Source organism: Solanum pennellii, chromosome 9 (genome assembly GCF_001406875.1).
Source record: "Solanum pennellii chromosome 9, SPENNV200".
In the NCBI taxonomy this organism is placed as follows: Eukaryota; Viridiplantae; Streptophyta; class Magnoliopsida; order Solanales; family Solanaceae; genus Solanum; species Solanum pennellii.
This window is the reverse complement of record NC_028645.1, coordinates 80,117,893-80,137,323: the sequence shown is the minus strand read 5'-3', so window position 1 is coordinate 80,137,323 and position 19,431 is coordinate 80,117,893. Positions and strand designations below refer to the sequence as shown.

The 19,431-nt window shown below is 31.5% G+C and overlaps 2 protein-coding genes across 2 annotated transcripts; one reads left to right on the top strand and one right to left on the bottom strand.

Annotated features, from left to right (window-relative positions):
• Positions 1–567: 567 nt before the first annotated feature.
• Positions 568–3,368, bottom strand: LOC107030658. The gene is made up of 4 exons (XM_015231931.1): positions 3,300–3,368; positions 2,865–3,053; positions 2,577–2,759; positions 568–2,394 (listed from the first exon to the last, which is right to left on the bottom strand). The coding sequence occupies exons 1-4, from the start codon at positions 3,343–3,345 to the stop codon at positions 674–676; spliced, it is 2,139 nt and encodes a 712-aa protein (XP_015087417.1). The 5' UTR covers positions 3,346–3,368; the 3' UTR covers positions 568–673.
• Positions 3,369–15,123: 11,755 nt separating this feature from the next.
• LOC107029788 (putative calcium-transporting ATPase 13, plasma membrane-type) lies at positions 15,124–18,749 on the top strand. The gene has a single exon (XM_015231234.2). The coding sequence runs from the start codon at positions 15,509–15,511 to the stop codon at positions 18,584–18,586; it is 3,078 nt and encodes a 1,025-aa protein (XP_015086720.1). The 5' UTR covers positions 15,124–15,508; the 3' UTR covers positions 18,587–18,749.
• The last annotated feature ends 682 nt before the right edge of the window (positions 18,750–19,431 follow it).

Here is a 19,431-nt window from a genome sequence, read left to right as displayed (position 1 = left end):
GATACTTATGTTGGTAAAGGAGCAAAGGTTGTGATTTTTATGTTAGAAAACATAGTTAAATAACGTCGATGAAAAAAATTATAATAATGTGATCATGTTTGAAATTTTACGTTGCTGTTGTAGTTAGTATCTTGCATATTTGTGTTCGAAGAAGAGCAAAACAAACGAAGCATGCTCAAAAGTAAACCAACCCCTTGGACTGCTGCGAAAAAACACACCATAATCATAAAGACATTTTTGCATACACACAAGTCTTTGATCTCCAATATGCATTGTGATTTTAAGACTCATAAATTCCTTTGTCATGTAACAGAGAAAAACTATCAGACACCATTGATTGATATGAGATACACGCGCATCAGAACTCGGTGTTTAGTTGATACATGAAAAGAAAATGGACTATAGAATAATGTCTTCTGATATGCAAAATATTATAACAAACCAAAAGAGGAGAAACAAAACAGGAAGTATAACTTATAGTCATCACTCAGAAATTCGCGGGCTAAATCACTCTCACACACTTTTTTCAGTATCTTACAGACTATACATGGTCATAACACTCCATAGTGATGAAAAATGCCATATGAAAACATCTTTGATATGGTGAAAAAATCAGTCAATCGAAAAAAAAATAATAATCGAAAGCATAACACAAATATCTTGTTGAGTCTGTTCAATAATGTGTAGCTGCTGTGCAGCATATGCAAGTGGTGAAGAAAGATGGTCTAGGCTTGCGTTTTCCGCTCCCTTTTGGTGAAGTAAGACAAGTTTCCTTTTCTTCTGATGCCTGAAAGTCCTCTCTTTTTGTAACAACAACATGGTTCTGTTGTGTTTCAGATGTAACCTTCAGATCGCCGTTTTCTCCTTTGTGTGACAAGCCTAAAAGAGGAGTACTGGAAATGTCTGAATCACTTCTTTCTACTCGAATAGTCTTTTCTTCGACTGTCACTGCCTCGTAGTCTAATGAGGTTCGGTTGTATCCAGTTCTCGTGATTGAGTTTGAAAACTTTGCGTTGGAGCCAACTGATAAGCTTCTCGGAGGAGTCTTTTCAGGACAGAGAAGTGGAGTTTGATCTGATTCTGAAGATCTTCTGTGAACACCAAAATCGAAGCTTGGAGACTTTCGAAGCTCATTTCCGTTGCTTGATTTCTGTGGGATCGTTTGGAGACTTAAACTTCCAATACTCTCTGGTGCTTTGGAAGGAGTTTCATTGTGAAAATTTGGCAACTTTTGATCAAAAGAACATTTTCCATTGGAAAATGCTAATGCTTCAAGACTTGGCTGAACATTCTGTGCATTTTCTGTCTCTTTTTTTGATATATTGAGTTCAAAAACACCAGAGTCCTCAGTGACAATAAATTCGCAGTTATCGTGCTCTGTCAAGTCTGCGTTGCGTTCTTTCTGATCTTCAACAGACTCAAAACCCTGCACTCTTCCATCTGCATATGCTATATCGATACCATTTTCCGATTTTGATGGCCCCAAATGCAATATGCACTCCTCCATTGTTTCCTTTCTACTAGGCTTCTCAACTTTAACCTTTTCTTTTTCAAGAAAACCATTTTCTTCTGTAGTTGTTACAATGAATTTGGTTGTGAGTACTCCAATTTCAGGCACCATTTCAAATGTTTCTTCAAAATTCACATATTGTTCTTCTGGTGGTGCGTGATCATGATAAAGAATATCAGGTTGAACATTTATCTCGAGCCTCGCTTTATCCTCCTCAATTGAATAATCCAGTACACTATCAGTGTTATTGTTGGTTCCTGTTTCCTCTGTAGCTTCTATGGGGTGTGATTCAACTGAAGGAGCTGGATTGTCATTCTGCATTTCATGCACTTCCTGCATAAATGACTCAGTTTCCTTCGGATCACATTTCTTTACCGCGTTTTCTGATTCACTTGATGTCAATTCAGTCTCTGGAGTATGAACCATGCATTGGTCTTGTGGATCAACAACTGCTGCAAACAAACTCGATGGAGTAACCCGTGGACTATCTGCCAAAAGTGAGCCTGTAGCATCACTTGGACTGGACTCCACTTTAGGAGTTTCATCCAAATCAACCTGATTTTCAGCACTCGTATTCTCATGTTTCTCCTCATTTGACATATCTCCCGTGGCATCCAGTTCTCCCACCAAGCATTCGTCTTGTTGAGTGATAACGTTTTGATCATTGGCATCAGCAACAACAGTCTTGTCAGCAAGTGAAATTTCAGAGCTGATCAACTGAGTTTTATCCTCATTCTGTCCTGATCTTCCCTTCTGTGGAGTTTCTTGTTCCTCACTTGGCGATGAATTGAAGTGTTCTTCTACTGTATCAGTAGCAACAATCGAGGATTCAATTGGATCTAAGTTCAAGACTTCATCATTTGATAAACTTCCGTCTGCCTCACCTGATATAAGTTTTTACCAATTAGAAAGAAACTCAAATTCTTGCTTATCTATTGATGTCTACATGACTATTCAATTATCAAAACATAAGTTACAATCATAAACTTAACGTCTGCTTGCTATTATACAAGCAGGAATATAGTGACTGGTATAATTAGGTCTACGATGACAAAAAGAGTCTGACCTTTCTCGTAACATATTTGGTCATGAACTTCATCATTTTCCTCAAGAAGTTGATCAACTTTTTGCCCATATTGAGAAATATGTGTTTCAATATTAGTGACTTCACTCGATATGCCATTAGCATCTGTTTGAACTTCAGAACATTGAAAAGGCTGCTTAATTTGTGTCTCTCCCTTATCTTCATCTGCATAAGAAATTTGATTCAAAAGCAGACTACCATAAAAACAGATAGTACTAATGAAGAAAAGCTAATTCCATAATCAAGAAAACAGCATCGAAAAAAACAAACCTTTTTTTTCATCTTCAAAGTTCTTAAGTTGAGGTTCTTTATCTGTTGAAGTGTCAAAAGTAGGCAAAACTGCATCTTTCTCATGATAATCTTTAGTTTCACCTTCAGGAGTTATGTTGTTTTCCTCTTTAACACCATCTACATTGCCAGTAGCTTCGCCTTTTTGTTGAACGTCAACTGCAACATTCTCTGCTCAACATAAATCAGTAAACACATCAAACAAACAGAATCTTGATATTCTAAACCAAAAAAAGAAACAATCTTGAACTTCAACTAATCATCAAGCACATCAAACATACATAATCTTGAAATTCGAAACGAAAAAGACACAATCTTGAACATCAACTAATCATCAGACATATCAAACAAACAGAATCTTGAAATTCGAAACGAAAAAAGAAAACAATATTGAACTACAGAGCTGTTCTGTTTTACCTTGATGATCTACTGATGAATTTGTGTTGCCCATCTCATTTACCATAATCTAACTAACAATCCAACTCCTGCAATAAAACAGTGTTTTAATTATACTCTAAAGACAAGTGTCAAAGATTATACTATGATTAAAATTAAAAAAAATTAGGGGTCCAAAAATCATTAATACCATGATGATGATGACAACAGTGATATTCACATGCTAATAGCTAATATTAGAGGACAGCCTTAGACCTTTTTAAACATGCCAGTGTGTTAATAGTTGATTAGTGTGGACTCCTCCATTAATATTTGCTTCAACAGTAAGCCTTTAACAAAGATGAGCCACAAATACTAAAAAATAAACACACAAAAAAGCAATTTTTGACTTAAAAGTTCATTTTAACTAAAGAGTGTTCTCTTATGGGGACACAAGATGCTTCATATACTAATTTTTTTAGCCTGTTTTTTTTTTCTTTTTCTAAGTAAAGGTTTCTATTCATTTTTTAAAAAAAAAATTGGCAATTTAATATTTGTATCTATGCCAAACCAAGTACAAAATTGCATTATGCGGCTTGATGCTTGGGTTTTATGGGACACTAGCTTAATTTTAGCTTAGCTAATATTACATTAAAACATCACATTCCTTGTGTTACTAATTTTTAGTGCTGGCATGATCATTAAACATAAACAAAAGTAGCATATAAATGTAATGATATATGTTCTTCCTCAGTTTTAATTTGTTTGTCATACTTTTTAATAGTCTGTCTTTTCTTGACTATTCTTTAATTCCGACTTTTCACATGACACATTTAAGACTACAAGATTAAATGATATTTTAGTACGTTCAACAAATCTTTTATTTAAGACATCCAAAAGTTTTCTTTATTTTCTTTTGAAGTCAGAATCAAATCAAAATTGAACAAACAAAATTAAAACAAAGAGAATAGCAAAATTTCTAATATAGATTATCTAAGTTCAACTGAACATATTGCTTTTTGACTCAAAATATGTCTAAATATGCCCCCCAAAAAAAATAAAATATTTACCTATAATAAGATCGCACTCATTCTGAATTCATTTACTCTGAATAATAATATGTCCCTCTCCTTTTTTACAACACATGGAAGGACCACCATTTTATATTTACAAATAAATAACTTAGTAGTTGATTAAGAGTATGAAATTCATGAATGAAATGATTGATTAATTGGGTCATTCTTTTTGGCCTAAACAAACTAATTGTGATGGACTTGTTTAAAGGGTGGGAGCCAAATAAAGCTTGTTGCTTTGCTAATTAATCTCATCAATAACTTCTTTATTGGATAAGGAATAATGGTTCCATTAAGGTCTAATTTTCAAAGATTTCTTGGTGTTAAAGCTTTAATCCAATCTAAAGATGGCCATGTTTAGAATGTTTAGTGCTAAACTCATCATCATTTTCTTTGGAATTTTAGGCTCTTTTTTTGGACCATTTAATTCCTTTGATCAATTGTATTTATTACCTTTAAAAAAGAGGGTTGGTAGAAGCCTATAATGTGAATGTCTTTCAAGAATAAAACTATTATTTTTTACAAAAGAATTTAAGATGCATATGATGACTGAAATTTTAGCCAATTTTGACATGTGTTTTAGTGAGAGCAAGCATAAATGAAAAGAAAATTAAAGGGTATTAAATGATTTTGTTTAGATTTATTATTGTTTTGACAATTGATGACAAACTATGTTTCAAATTTGAGTTTATTTGGAATCGATTAAGTGTTGAAATTCGAATAACAAAATTATTATTATTTTGGCAAAACAATTTCACACACATAACTAAGATTTACGACAATTTTTATACACACATTATGTGTAAATTTTCAACCTAAGTCATGGACGTCTACTTGCCAATAGATCAATGCCCAATAACTCATGCAGGTCCAACAATCAATGGCCCAAAGTAAAAAGCACAGCATAAAACAAAAAGCGTTACGTAATACGTATATGTCTATTTTTCAATTTTATATAAGTTTTATTGTTTATTTATGCACATTTAAAATTAGACGATATAAACATTGTCTAAGTCAACCAATGCAGTTGCTTGTCATAAATTACACTTTCGATTACCAAAGGAAAACTAACTACTACTATATATTCTTTTGTTGTTGTATATAACTTTGAGGGAAACTACTGATTAATAAAATTCAGCATATACACACTAGCAACAACTTAATAAAGATATTTAGAGATAATAATTCTTTTTGTTGTAAAAATATTTAGCGATAATTGAGTTAATGTCATTATATTCAGAATCACTAAAACCTTTAACACATTTATATAGAATCCTGATAATAAACATTCTTATCATATTAGTATCACTAAATAAAATATAATAATTATATTTTTATGGAAAAATTACCTAAATACACAACTTATTTGATTATATGCTTTAAAATTTTCTATCATTTGAAAAAATTACAAAAATCTCAACTCTCTCTTATTCTCGGATGAATCACTTTACGCGATATATTAATCGGACACATTACTTTACGCGATGTATCGGGACATACACGATATATCAGGACGTTGAGTGATATATTCAAAACCAAGACACAATATACTGGGACACTATTGAGATGTATTCGAAATTGAGACACAACTTATCATGACGTTTTGAGATGTATCAGAATTTCACCAAAATTTAAGAGATTTTTGTGATTTAAAAGAGAGTTAGCGTATGATATAATTAGATCTTAATATTATCAGATTTATGTATAAATTTCATATTATTATTGCTACTAAAATAATTATCATAAATTCTTTCTTTGTTATAGTAGCATCCAATGGGCCATGACTCATGTAATTGACTACTGAGAAACTATGTTGCATTTGCAAAAGAAGACTACTTTGATCTTGGGTCTTATTCAATATTAATATGTTACTATAAGATGTACGACCAATTCAAAATCAAAATTGAGATTGAATTTTACTACTGTTTGTAAGCAAGGCAAGTTAATTGTGAGATTATCATAAACGAAAATTGAGATTGAATTTTCTATGTTTTAGGAACGTATACAAATATATTTATGGACCTATTCATTCACCTAGTGAATTGTTTAGATACTTAATGGTCCTAATAGATGTTTCTTCTAAATGGTCTCATGGTGTGTTTATTATTATCTCACAATTTGATTTTGCAAAAATAACGATACAAATGATTGATTACATGCACAATTTTCTGATAATCAAATTAGTTCATTCAGCAATCAAATCAGGACTCACCTCTAGAAAGGAATGAACAATTAAGAAAAAATAAATTTAAAAAATTATTTTCGAAATAATAAAATTAAAATTTACTCATATAATAATAAATTAAAAATTTACTAAAAAAAAACACGTGACATAATAAACTTGGAGTTTACAAGTGCAAGTCAAATTTTATACACATCATATGCAAATTATCAACCTGTGTGACATCCAATTCAATACATCAGTGTCCACCTCATGATGGTCCAACAATCAGTGGCCCAAGTAGAAAAGCATTACATAAGAACACAAAATATCACGTAGAACATATATATCTATTTATTTAAGATATGAGGCAATAATATTTTTTATTACTTCTTCATTTTATGTTCTAACTCCCAGTAATAGAATGGGATGCACACTTAAAATTAAAGAATATAGATATATTAAATCATGAGAAACTTTCGTAAATAGTCATTTTATTAAATTTAATAACACTTCATAGCTATAATTTTCATATTTACGGATTGTAGCTACAATTTAAGTTATCTTGTTTGTATATTTCGTAAATATATATACAATTCGCACGTTTGTATAATGCACGGATATATTTATATAATTCAATTATTTTTGTATAAACTCGAAATAACGAATTTATATAATTACAAACATTACAAGTATAAACAGTTAAATAAATTATATTATACAAATATCAAATTATACAGAAGTAAGACAAATTATATATACAAATTTTGAATTATACAAACATGCGAATTAAACAAAGCTAAAAAGCCAAGTTACATAATTATAACTAAAATTAAATCGCAAATTATAATTAAGGCAAACTATAGATATGCTAAATAACTAACTAATATATATTTACTTATATGCACAATTTTCCTTTAAATAATTTACATCTTAACCAACGACCAATCAACAAATCCTAATAATAAGTTTTGTTCCCTTACAAAAGTACACATCTAGAAATTCTCTTGATGTAGAACAAATAGCAAAATTGCATTTTTAACATTGACCAGGTCAACCAACGCAGTTGCTTGTCATAAATTACCCAATCTAAAAGGAAAACTAATTATGTTGGTTATGTAGCAAGAATTGATGAAAAATAGAGGGAAGGAGAGGAATTTGAAAAGTTTAGAACTTGAAAGGTTGGGAACTTGAAAAGTCCTCTAATGCTTTAATGAAAAAGGCAATTGTCCCTCATCGGTAATGAAAATGAAAATATGAGAGTTTAAATAAATAAACGCTCCTATTAATTGTTAAAAGGGTTGGAAAGAGGGACCCCCCTCGCGCCGCCGTCGTCGTCGCTCGCTTTGGCTTTGGCTTTGATCGAGAGATAATTTTTTGGACAAATTTATTTTAATTATTTATTTAATTAATTAAATGACCAAAAATTATTTTCAATTAATTAGTTGATAACAGAAGTTAAGCGAAATGTTTTCAACTTTTTAGTTAACCCGACCTGACTCGAATCCGCGCCGTGACCCGTTTTAATTTCCGTTATATTTAAAATTCCCGCCATGACTGTTCTGAAAGGTTGCAACTTTCAGGAACAGTTAATACCATTTGAAAGTTTGCAACCTTTCATTAATGGTCGTGTCAATTCTGGAAGGGTTGCAACCTTTCAGAATATATTCTTCTTGCCTATAAATACCATTCAGTCTTCAGAATATTTTCCTACGAATTTTCTGATCTTCCTTCTTCTTAAAAAACACATATTTCTTCGTGTACTTTCCTGCTGTGGATTGATTCGTTGATAGTAGAGTTTTTGGTATCTATACTCTACTGGTTAAGATCATTTTACCCTGGGAGGTTATATTCCAAATCAAACCTCGGATACTAGAGGGGAATAATTTCCTTAAGGGGACACTGTGAATTCAGTGGACTTGATTTTCTTCCAAAAAGAGAAAGATTATTCCAGATTCTGGTAAGTTTTTACTGATTCAATTATTTTTTACAAATAAATTTTTGTTCATCTTACTTACTGGTTCTAAAAATCTCAGTTACTTCGTGTTTCTGAATGATTTATTACAACCAGTAATTTCTGATTTTCATAACACAGATTGGCAGACAAACTACTCCTATAGTTTTTGTTGCATATAACTTATGAGGGAAATTGATGATTAAAATTTCCAGCAAACACACTAGCAACAACTTTTTTTTTTCATCCATCACCAACAACTTAAAAAAGAAATATTTATCGGTAATTAAGTTAGTGTCATTAGATTCAGAATCACTAAAACTTTTAGCACATTTTTATATAGAATCATGGTAACAAATATTCTTATCATATTAGTCACTAAATAAAATATAATAGTAATTATATTCGTATGGAAAAATTACCTAAATACACATACTACATCAAAATTGTTCTTTAGCGGCAATTATTAGCAATTGCCGCTAAATGTATACTTTTAGTGGCAATTAGCACTCTTTGTATATGTCCCTAAAGGCATTAGTGACATTTGATCTAATGACACCTAACTAGTGCCGGTAAAGGCTTTATATTAATATGTTTATTTATTGCCGCTGGAAGTTGTTTTTATTGTAGTGACAATTTATTTGATCATATTCTTAAAATTTTCTATCATTTAAAAAAATTACAAAAATATCTACTCTCTCCTATTCTCGGATGCTATCACTTTATGCGATGTATTGATCGGATACATTACTTACGAGATGTATCAAGACGTACGCGACAGTGGTGGAGGCAAGATTTTTATCGAGGGGGTTCAAAGAATAAGTAAGCACACTAATAATATACACAAATAAGCAGGTCGCGTCAAACAAGAGCGGACGGGCAAGTCAAATATAAACGGGTCGAATTTGATCAACTAAATAAAATTCAACTTTACCTCAACACAAATAATAAAAATCAAAGATGTGTTTGACATAATATTAAAGTGAGTACGAGAGAATGTATTTTTAACAAAAATTTAATTATGGTTTTGTCTTCATCATTATTGAGCGTGAGTGTGTGTGTATATATATATCCAAATTCAATCAAGACAATAAAATTGGCGTTGAAAAAATAATAATCAAGACGGAATAATATCGCAAAAAATCTATAATATTTATAAATTTTTAAATGATTACACCTATTTATTTTATCTTACTTATAATTATATAATTCTTTAATCAAATATAAATGAAATGTTTGACTTAAAATGAGTATGAGAGAGTGTCTTTTTAGATTTAAATTATGAAAATTTAATTTTTTTATAAGCTTTACTTGATGTTATAAAATTAGTAGAAAAGAAAAAGCAGCTCAAACTATAGAAAAATAATGTTATTTACCGGGATTCGAACTCATGCGCATTTAAAAATTAAAAGTAAGAACAACTGAAAGTTGAAGTTATTATATTAAAAAGGGATGCAAATACTCAGGTTCGAACTCGCAAAGTAAGCGCTGACCTTGTGAAATCCTGAACCCCTTAACCATTGAGTCAAACCCTTTGCTTATATTTAGGGGGTTCATCACTTAATATATACCTGTAAATCAAAAAATTTATCCTATATATACAATATTATTTTTCTGACGATCCGAACCCTCTCGGCCCCATGTACCTCCGCCCCTGGTACGCGACATATCAAGACGTTGAGTGACATATTCGAAACCAAGACGCAATGTATCGTGACATTTGGATGTATTCGAAATTGGGACACAATTTATCACGACGTTTTGAGATATCGATCAGGATTCCACCAAATTTAAAAAAATTTTGTGATTTGAAAGGAACTAAAATATGATGTAACTAGGTCTTAATATTATCATATTTATGTAATAATTTCATATTATTATTGCTACTAAATAATTATCATAAATTCTTTATTTGTTATGGTAGTATCCAATGGGTCATGACTCATGTAATTGTCTACTTAGAAACTATGTTGCATTTGCAAAAAAGACTATACTTTGATGTTACTATAAGATGTACGACCAATTCAAAATCAAAATTGACTAGGGTTGACGATGAGTGTGCCTCTTGTGTGTTTTATTATAATACTAAGAAAATACATCCTTGCTTTAATTTTATTTATCAGATTTTAATTTGACACGAAATTTAAGAAAATAAAAATAGTTTTTAAAGTTTATGGTCTTAAAATAAAGATATTTAGAATGTATTAATTAATATTTATATGATCTGAAACATGTCAAATGACAAATTAGAATTAAAGAGTTACAAAAATAAAAAACAAAACACTACTATTTTTTAAAAGGACTACTAAGAGAGAATTTTCCAAAGAATGTGTTGTTGTGTCTATCATTTCTCATTTTAATAATAAAACTTGATTGTTTACTTTGAACAAAAAATTCATATTGATAGTGAAAGTGTACTATCTTAGAAAATTGTATTGTAAGGTATAAATCCACATCAAAATTTTCTTTTACATTTTCCTTTTTATTAAGTCTTCATTTTCTTCCCAAAAATTAAAATGCACTCTTAAATACCTAACATTGACAAGGAAAAGTTAAAAATATCATTTAGAATTCCCTTTTATAACCTTCTTGGAAAGACATTAAGGAACTTGAGAGATTCCTTGCAACAAACTTCATACATAAGCTTTTTGAAAAAAAAAAAATACTAGTATATAAACTTAAAAATAGTACTTCCTCCGTCCCTTTTGGTTGTCATAATTTTCTTTTTGAGTTAAATGATAAGAACTTTGACTAACATTTTAGGACATATTTCTTCATTATATTGATATGCAAAGAAATGCAATTTATAGTACTTTAATTTTGTATAGTTTTTGAATATCTAAATTTTTAGTTTAAAATATAAAATTAATGTAATCTAATTCAATTTAGAAATTTCGTTAAATTAATCGAAATATGACATCTAAAAAAGGGGATGACAGGAGTACTCTCTTTGTCACACACTATTTTAGTAAGTCCAACATAAAATGACACATTTGTATATTTAGTACTAAGAATTTAACTTTAAAATGTCTATTATAATCACACGAACATTTATGACTTGTTTTAAGCCACAAATTTCAAAAGTTAATTTTTATTTCTTAAATTTCGTATCAAATCAAATAATATTACATAGATTGATGAGACAAAAAAAGTATCAATTTTGAGGTGGCAAACTGACATCATAATAATATCATCATTTGACACTCAATATCTTACGTAATACAATATTATCATTTGAAACTTAATATGTTACGTAGTATAAGGGAGGTTAAGAAATTAGAACTAGTCAAATTGTTAGAGGACTTTGTCCATCATTTAATGTACTCTTTATAGAAGTTGATATACATGAGAATGACATATTCAAAACTATAGAATTAATTTTATTTGATCAAAAAATATTATTGCGTAATTAGTTTTCTTAAAAATGAGATTTGTAATTTTAAAAATAGAATAAATTATGTATTACAATAAATAAAAATAACACAATAATATTTAAATTATTTATACTAAGATAATGTAGAAAACACATTATTGCATCTTAATTTAGAGTTCGAGCCTTAATAAAAATTTATAACTAGGCATGTGCTGTTCGTATAAAATGTACTTAACTATGATTAAGTGTAATATGTATTTTCACTTTACCTTTTAAATACTAAAAAATTAATTTTATTAGTCTAATTACCCATTAGGGATATATATTTAAACAAACTAACTTGACGTAACTATAGTGTCACTATATATTAAAGCTCCAAAGTGAAATTGGGTAACATAAATTAAATATAACCTAATTGTTAATGAAATGGATAGCTAATTAAAGCGCACATAAGTTAATTCATACAACTTTATTATCAAAATATAAAATAAAAAAGAAATTCCTTACTTAACAAGAAAGCAAAAATAATAAAATAGTTGAAAACTTGGAATAAATTCAAAATTTCCAATATTCTATTGTTTGTCATTTAATTTTGTGCCTAACCCTAACTGTCGTAACATTTATTAATAAAATAACGGAGACAAATTGTCTACATTAAAAGAAGCTGCATAAGAATGAAATAATCTTAATATCTAAGTTAAATATATCGTTGACCATATAGCTGCTATAATTTGTTATTTCATTATCATCAACACATCAGTAGCAATTTTTTTAAAAAAAAATAATATTCACTATATGTCCATGATAAATTGGTTAATTGAAAAGATTATTAAACTTACCTTTTACTTTTCTTTATTTCAAATTTGAAAAAAGCGATGATAGTAATATACACTTTAATGAAAATTTAGACTACCATAAGAATGTCATATTCAGTGTAATTATCTGATAAATATGATATTCTAAAAAAGTATTGTGTAAGCAATTTTTTTCTATCTTGTGAAAGTAGAAAAATTATTTCTAATAGATCGTTGACTCAAATAACAATATATCTAATATAATTTTGTAAATAGGATATTCTCGAAAGAGTGATGTGTATATAATTTTTGTTCATACCTTATATGAAAATAAAAGATTGTTTTTAATAGGTCCTCGATTTAAAATAATGACATATTGAATGTAATGTTACATATTAGATAATATTCTAACAAAAGTGATGTATACATGATCTTATTTCAACCTTATGATTAAAAATTATTTTCGATAGATTCTTTACTCACATAATCTATTATTTAAAAATGTGAAGACTAGCTATATGAAAAATCCTAAAGAATATTTAGGAAACCACATAGAAAGGACTAGAAAGTGAATGAATCAATGCAAAAGAATACTAATCCCCAAAGTTATGGGAAAGAAGGGAACATCAATTACACCTCCACGCAAACTTAGGAAGACAGCAAGTTCAAGTACCTTTTTAGGTTGTTTACATGTGAAAATGTTTTTCACGGAATATCTTCTTCTTCTTTTTTATGATATTTTTTGGAAAATAAATGAGATATATATTTATTTTTCAGTATTATTTCATAAATATTTTATATAATCTAGATAAATATTATAGAAAAAGAATCGAAGGGTATGTAGGCGTATGGGGTGGTGCGGCTCTGGAGCAGGGCGGAGCCACCTTGGATGAACCCCCTTTGATGGAAAATTTTACTATGTATACATGACTAAATCAATTTTTTATGTATATATAGTAGATGTCAAACCCCCTTTGGCTACTTCGTGTGTCTATCTCTACGTACTTTGAACCTTTTATTGAAAATCCTGACTCTACCACTGGAAGGGTGATGATGGCCGCAAGCCTGTGTTGGAGGTGGAGAGGAGACAAAATAATGGAGCTATTTATAAAATTTATTCAGTTTCATTGAAAAAGTTATTTTCCTCATTTAAAAAGAAATTGTTTTCGCAAAAAATTGATCTATGAAAAAGTTAAAAAAATATTTTTTTCCGTATCAAACATAAATAATATGTCCAAAAGGTAGAAGTTCGAGTTATATACTTAGATCAATAGATAATACTATATAGTATGTGTACGTATTTATGTTGAAATTGTACAAGCAAAGTTGTTAATATAACGCGCAAAGAACATAATTGGATAATGTTATTTTGCTGCTGAAATTCCTGGAAACTCCCGATAGTAATTATTAATTCGATTAAAAAAAACAAAAAAGAATTCAAATCTGAAAATATTGTTTTTCCTTATAGATATGTTTTTCTAGTGCGTCGTAGATTCTTATCCTAGACTTGTATCACTTGATGATATCATGTGAATCACTAGAAACATGTGAAGTGTATGGCTAACCCAATAACGGAAGTTCCATAAAGGAATTGAAGCAGGCTATCATTAAATAAAAGATCTTCTTTCTAAAGTGAATCGATTCGAAACTTTTATATGTCCAAGATTCAATATTGAAATAATTTGCATATTTCTTGAAATTTGTGTAGAGACGAATTCATGATATAAATTTTATAGGTGATCTTTAAGAATTTTTAGCAAATACTTTTAAAGTTATTTGTAATAAGTAATATTTATTATTTATTACAAGTTTACTAAAGTTATGTTAAAAGTACTTAATTTAGATGTATTCCATCCCATGGATTAATTTATTGAGTAGTGAATTTCTATATAGATGGATGGAAATAATTTAGTAGGAAACATGAAATGATAATTCTAGCAAGTTTATCATGGAAAAATGTTTAACACAACACAATTAAGACCAAGGCTTAATGTTCATTCAAATTTTGAGTCACTTTTATATATCAGTTCTAAATGACAAAATTAATGAGTATATAATCCTTCTATTTATGTAGCAAATGATGAATTCTTTAATGAAAATTATAACTCTGCTATTAAACTGGCCGACTAGGTTTGGATTTCAAATTTGTCGAGAAGATTAGTTATGTTTGATAGTTCAATATATGAGAAAAAAGCTTCTATACTTCTATCTACTTTAGTTGCAAACTAGGTCCTACGCTTTAAAATTGTGGTCCCACTTTTTATTTCAAAGTTTTTGCATCTTTGGAAAAAAGTCTTCTTTTGTTTTCAAAGTAAATACGATATACAATTCTCATTGATATGTTTTTATTATTGTACACCCATAAGATGATCATCGTTCCTGAAAAAAAAGCAAAATAGCGCTTACTAGTCATTTTTTCAACCCCATCTATAAGATAAATAATTATTTTTCAAATTCGACAAGTGAAACTTCAAGATAATATCCTGAAACTTTACATGTGAAATTTGAAACTTTAGAACAATAAATTATTTACAAAGACTAAAAAGTTAACTATTTGTGACTTTAACCAATTCACCCAAATAGTGTAGAAGGAAGCTGGAAATGCTTGGACATGGACATTAATACAGATACATGGCCCTCCAATGGAAACATACTTAAAAGTCAATAAACTGCCGTTATAGCCTTACGCGGGGGCATATTTTAGCTTCCCTATAAAAAGGATCTTCCATGAAACAAATTTATTCATCCAATTCCAAACGTCTTTTCTTTCGTATATCAATTAACTACGTCTCAATCGTGAACTAGTTTAGTTTCATCAGTCGTCATACATAATACAAACGTTAATTTCATTACGCTAGCATTTTCCACCTTTACATAGTCAAAGAAAGACTTGTCCATGATGTTTCAAGCAAACTTGCATTATCTCTGCATGAACATTACACTTGATTTGCCATCTGAAGTTGATTTCTCCAGCAAAAAAAGATGGCACTTAGCTTTTGCTACAATCTATTGTTCCAGAGCTTTTGAAATTAAGACCAGCACTAAAGCAATACATGGAGCTGCCTACAATCCAAGAAAAGCACGTCATGTATCGACTGATACAATCGCAATTGATGTAGTTCAACACCACCCTTTTTTCTCAGGCATTGATCAGTCAAGTCTATCTAAGCTTGTCAAGGATAAAAACATTGACAAACTTGCTAACCTTGGAGGTGTACAAGGGGTTGCTGCTTCTCTCAAAAGTGATACAACTGATGGTGTAAGCGGAGATCAAGAAGATGTTACATGTAGACATGAGGCTTTTGGAAGCAATACGTATCGTAAGCCACCTAGTAAAAGTTTCTTCATCTTTGTTTGGGAATCATTCAAAGATCCTACTATCATTATACTTTTGCTCTGTGCTGCTCTGTCTCTTGGATTTGGAATTAAGGAGCATGGACTGAAAGAAGGATGGTACGATGGAGGGAGTATTTATGTCGCGGTGTTTCTTGTCATTGCTGTTTCGTCTATTAGTAATTTTAGACAAAACAGACAGTTCGATAAGCTTTCCAAGGTGAGCAAAAATATCCCAGTCGAAGCTGTTAGAAAGGGGAGGCGCCAACAGATATCGATATTTGAAATTGTTGTTGGAGATGTCATTTGCTTAAAGATTGGAGATCAAGTCCCTGCTGATGGGATTTTGGTACAAGGTCATTCTTTACAAGTGGATGAATCTAGCATGACAGGTGAAAGTGATCATGTCGAGATTAACCTTAGACAAAATCCGTTCTTGATTTCTGGGACAAAGGTTGCCGATGGCTATGGCATGATGCTTGTGACATCGGTTGGAATGAACACGACCTGGGGTGAAATGATGAGCCAAATCAGCAGTGATTCTAATGAGCAAACCCCTCTCCAAGAACGACTCAACAAGCTTACTACATCGATTGGTAAAGTTGGGTTGCTAGTTGCTTTCTTAGTTCTTGTTGTCCTATTGGTTAGATACTTTACTGGGACCACAAAAGATGAGAATGGGAACAAAGAATTCAACGGGAGCAAGACATCGTCTGATGATGTGATCAATGCTGTGGTGGGAATTGTTGCTGCTGCTGTTACCATTGTTGTTGTCGCAATTCCTGAAGGCTTGCCTTTAGCTGTTACACTTACTCTGGCTTATTCCATGAAGAGAATGATGGCTGATCAGGCAATGGTTAGGAAGCTATCCGCATGTGAGACTATGGGATCTGCCACCACCATCTGTACAGACAAAACAGGTACTCTTACATTAAATAAGATGACCGTGACAAAGTTTTTCTTAGGCAAACAGCACGTGAAGGCAGAAAGTCATACAACAATTTCAGCCAAAGTTCTTGAATTATTTCATCAAGGGGTTGGATTAAACACTACAGGTAGTGTTTTCAAGTCCTCCGATCCATGTTCTAGCTTCGAGTTCTCAGGCAGCCCTACTGAAAAAGCTATTCTTTCATGGGCTGTTATGGAATTGAACATGGATATGGATCAAATCAAAAGAAATTTCAACATTCTACATGTGGAAGCTTTCAATTCAGAGAAAAAGAAGAGTGGTGTCCTGGTCAAGAACATCAGTGATTGCACAATTCATGCGCATTGGAAAGGTGCTGCTGAAATGATTTTAAGAATGTGCTCCCATTACTATGATCTAGAAGGGAACGTAAAACCTCTAGAGGAATCAGATAAGGAAGAATGTAACAGGATAATTGAAGGAATGGCTGCCAGCAGCCTCAGATGTATTGCATTCGCACACAAGCAAGTGCCAAAAGCTGAGCAGAAGGATAATGAACATATGCAAGGAGATGTTCCAGACAACTCTTTCATTCTTTTGGGCTTTGTTGGCCTAAAAGATCCATGTCGGCCAGGCGTGAAGAAAGCAGTGGAAGCTTGCCAAAATGCTGGTGTGAACATCAAGATGATCACTGGTGACAATGTGTTCACTGCAAAAGCCATAGCAACAGAATGTGGAATTCTTCATCCTAATCAGGAAGTAGATGAAGGAGCAGTCATAGAAGGTGAAGAATTTCGCAACCTAACAGATGAAGTACGGATGGAGAGAGTGGAGAAGATACGTGTGATGGCAAGATCATCCCCTTTTGACAAACTTCTAATGGTGCAGTGCTTGAGAAAGAAAGGTCATGTGGTTGCGGTCACCGGTGATGGGACGAATGATGCACCAGCTTTAAAGGAAGCAGATATAGGACTTTCTATGGGGATTCAAGGCACTGAAGTAGCTAAAGAGAGTTCTGATATAGTCATCTTGGATGATAACTTTGCTTCAGTTGCCACAGTTTTGAAATGGGGAAGGTGTGTCTATAACAACATCCAGAAATTCATCCAATTTCAGCTCACAGTAAATGTGGCTGCGCTCGTGATCAATTTTGTAGCCGCTGTTTCATCTGGTGAGGTACCACTCACAGCAGTACAGTTGCTATGGGTAAATTTGATCATGGACACATTAGGGGCACTAGCACTCGCGACAGAGAAGCCAACGGAGGAACTCATGAAGAAGAAACCTGTCGGTAGGACTGCACCGCTTATTACCAACATTATGTGGAGGAATCTAATGGCTCAGGCCTTATATCAGATTGCTGTTTTATTGACCTTACAATTCCGAGGAGAATCAATCTTTGGTGTCAGCAAGAGGGTTAACGATACATTGATCTTCAACACGTTTGTTCTTTGCCAAGTTTTCAATGAATTCAACGCGCGAAACCTGGAGAAGAAGAATGTCTTTGAGGGAATACACAAGAACAAGTTGTTCATGGGAATCATCGGAATAACATTGGTTCTCCAAGTGGTGATGGTGGAGTTTCTAAAGAAGTTTGCAAATACAGAGAGGCTGAATTGGGGGCAATGGGGAATCTGCATTGGATTTGCAGCTGCATCTTGGCCAATTGGTTGGCTTGTCAAGTGCGTAACTGTCCCAGAGAAACCAATCTTCAGTTATCTCAGGTTAAAATAGAGTAAATTTAGATGTTCTAGTTTGTTGTGAAATGGTTGATTTATGCTGCATTCATTTATTACTCACTACTTGTATGTGTGTATGGTATGTTTTTAAATAAAGATTTGTACAGAATTCTCTACTACAGTTACGGAGTATAGATTTACAGTTGAAAATTACTAAAGTATTAACAAAAATATCAAATTAAGAGTTGAACACATCTAGAAGTGTCAAGTCCAGAGTTTCTCCCTTTGCATATCCAAATTTCTCCACTTCCTAAGTAGTAAAGACAAAAGATATTCAACAAATAGACTGAAAAGACTAAAGTTAACTCTTTGGAACATCAAAAAAAGAACTTAAGATTTTTTACAAAAGCTTCTAGAATGATCTACAATAGTATCTTAGATATTTATCTTAAAGCTAGATCTAGATGTTCTAGATTCATAGCTACAGTAATTTCTAGAAGCATCAAAATAGAGATACATCAGGCATTCTCTTATCCAAAATCTTCCTTTAACGATATTGATCTAGCAAAACGTTTTCCCAATTATACTTTTCTTCTACTATTCTCTACCTAGACAAATCCATTGTCCTAATTCACTCATTGTCAATCATCATAGAATTCAGAATGCAATAAAACTTGTTTTCAGGTTGATCATAGCAGGGTTCAGAAATGGAAAATGTGTGTTATATGGATCCCAAGGAATGAGAAGAGATGTCAGTTTGTTACCTCTTTCAGTTTATGCAATATAAACTGATCGCCGATCGCCGGTGCAATGCCTGTGAATTTTCAGTCAGAAGTACGTTCCGGCACCGTTGATTTTGTATCTCTGTTCCTAATTTGACCTACTGAGTCATATCAATTT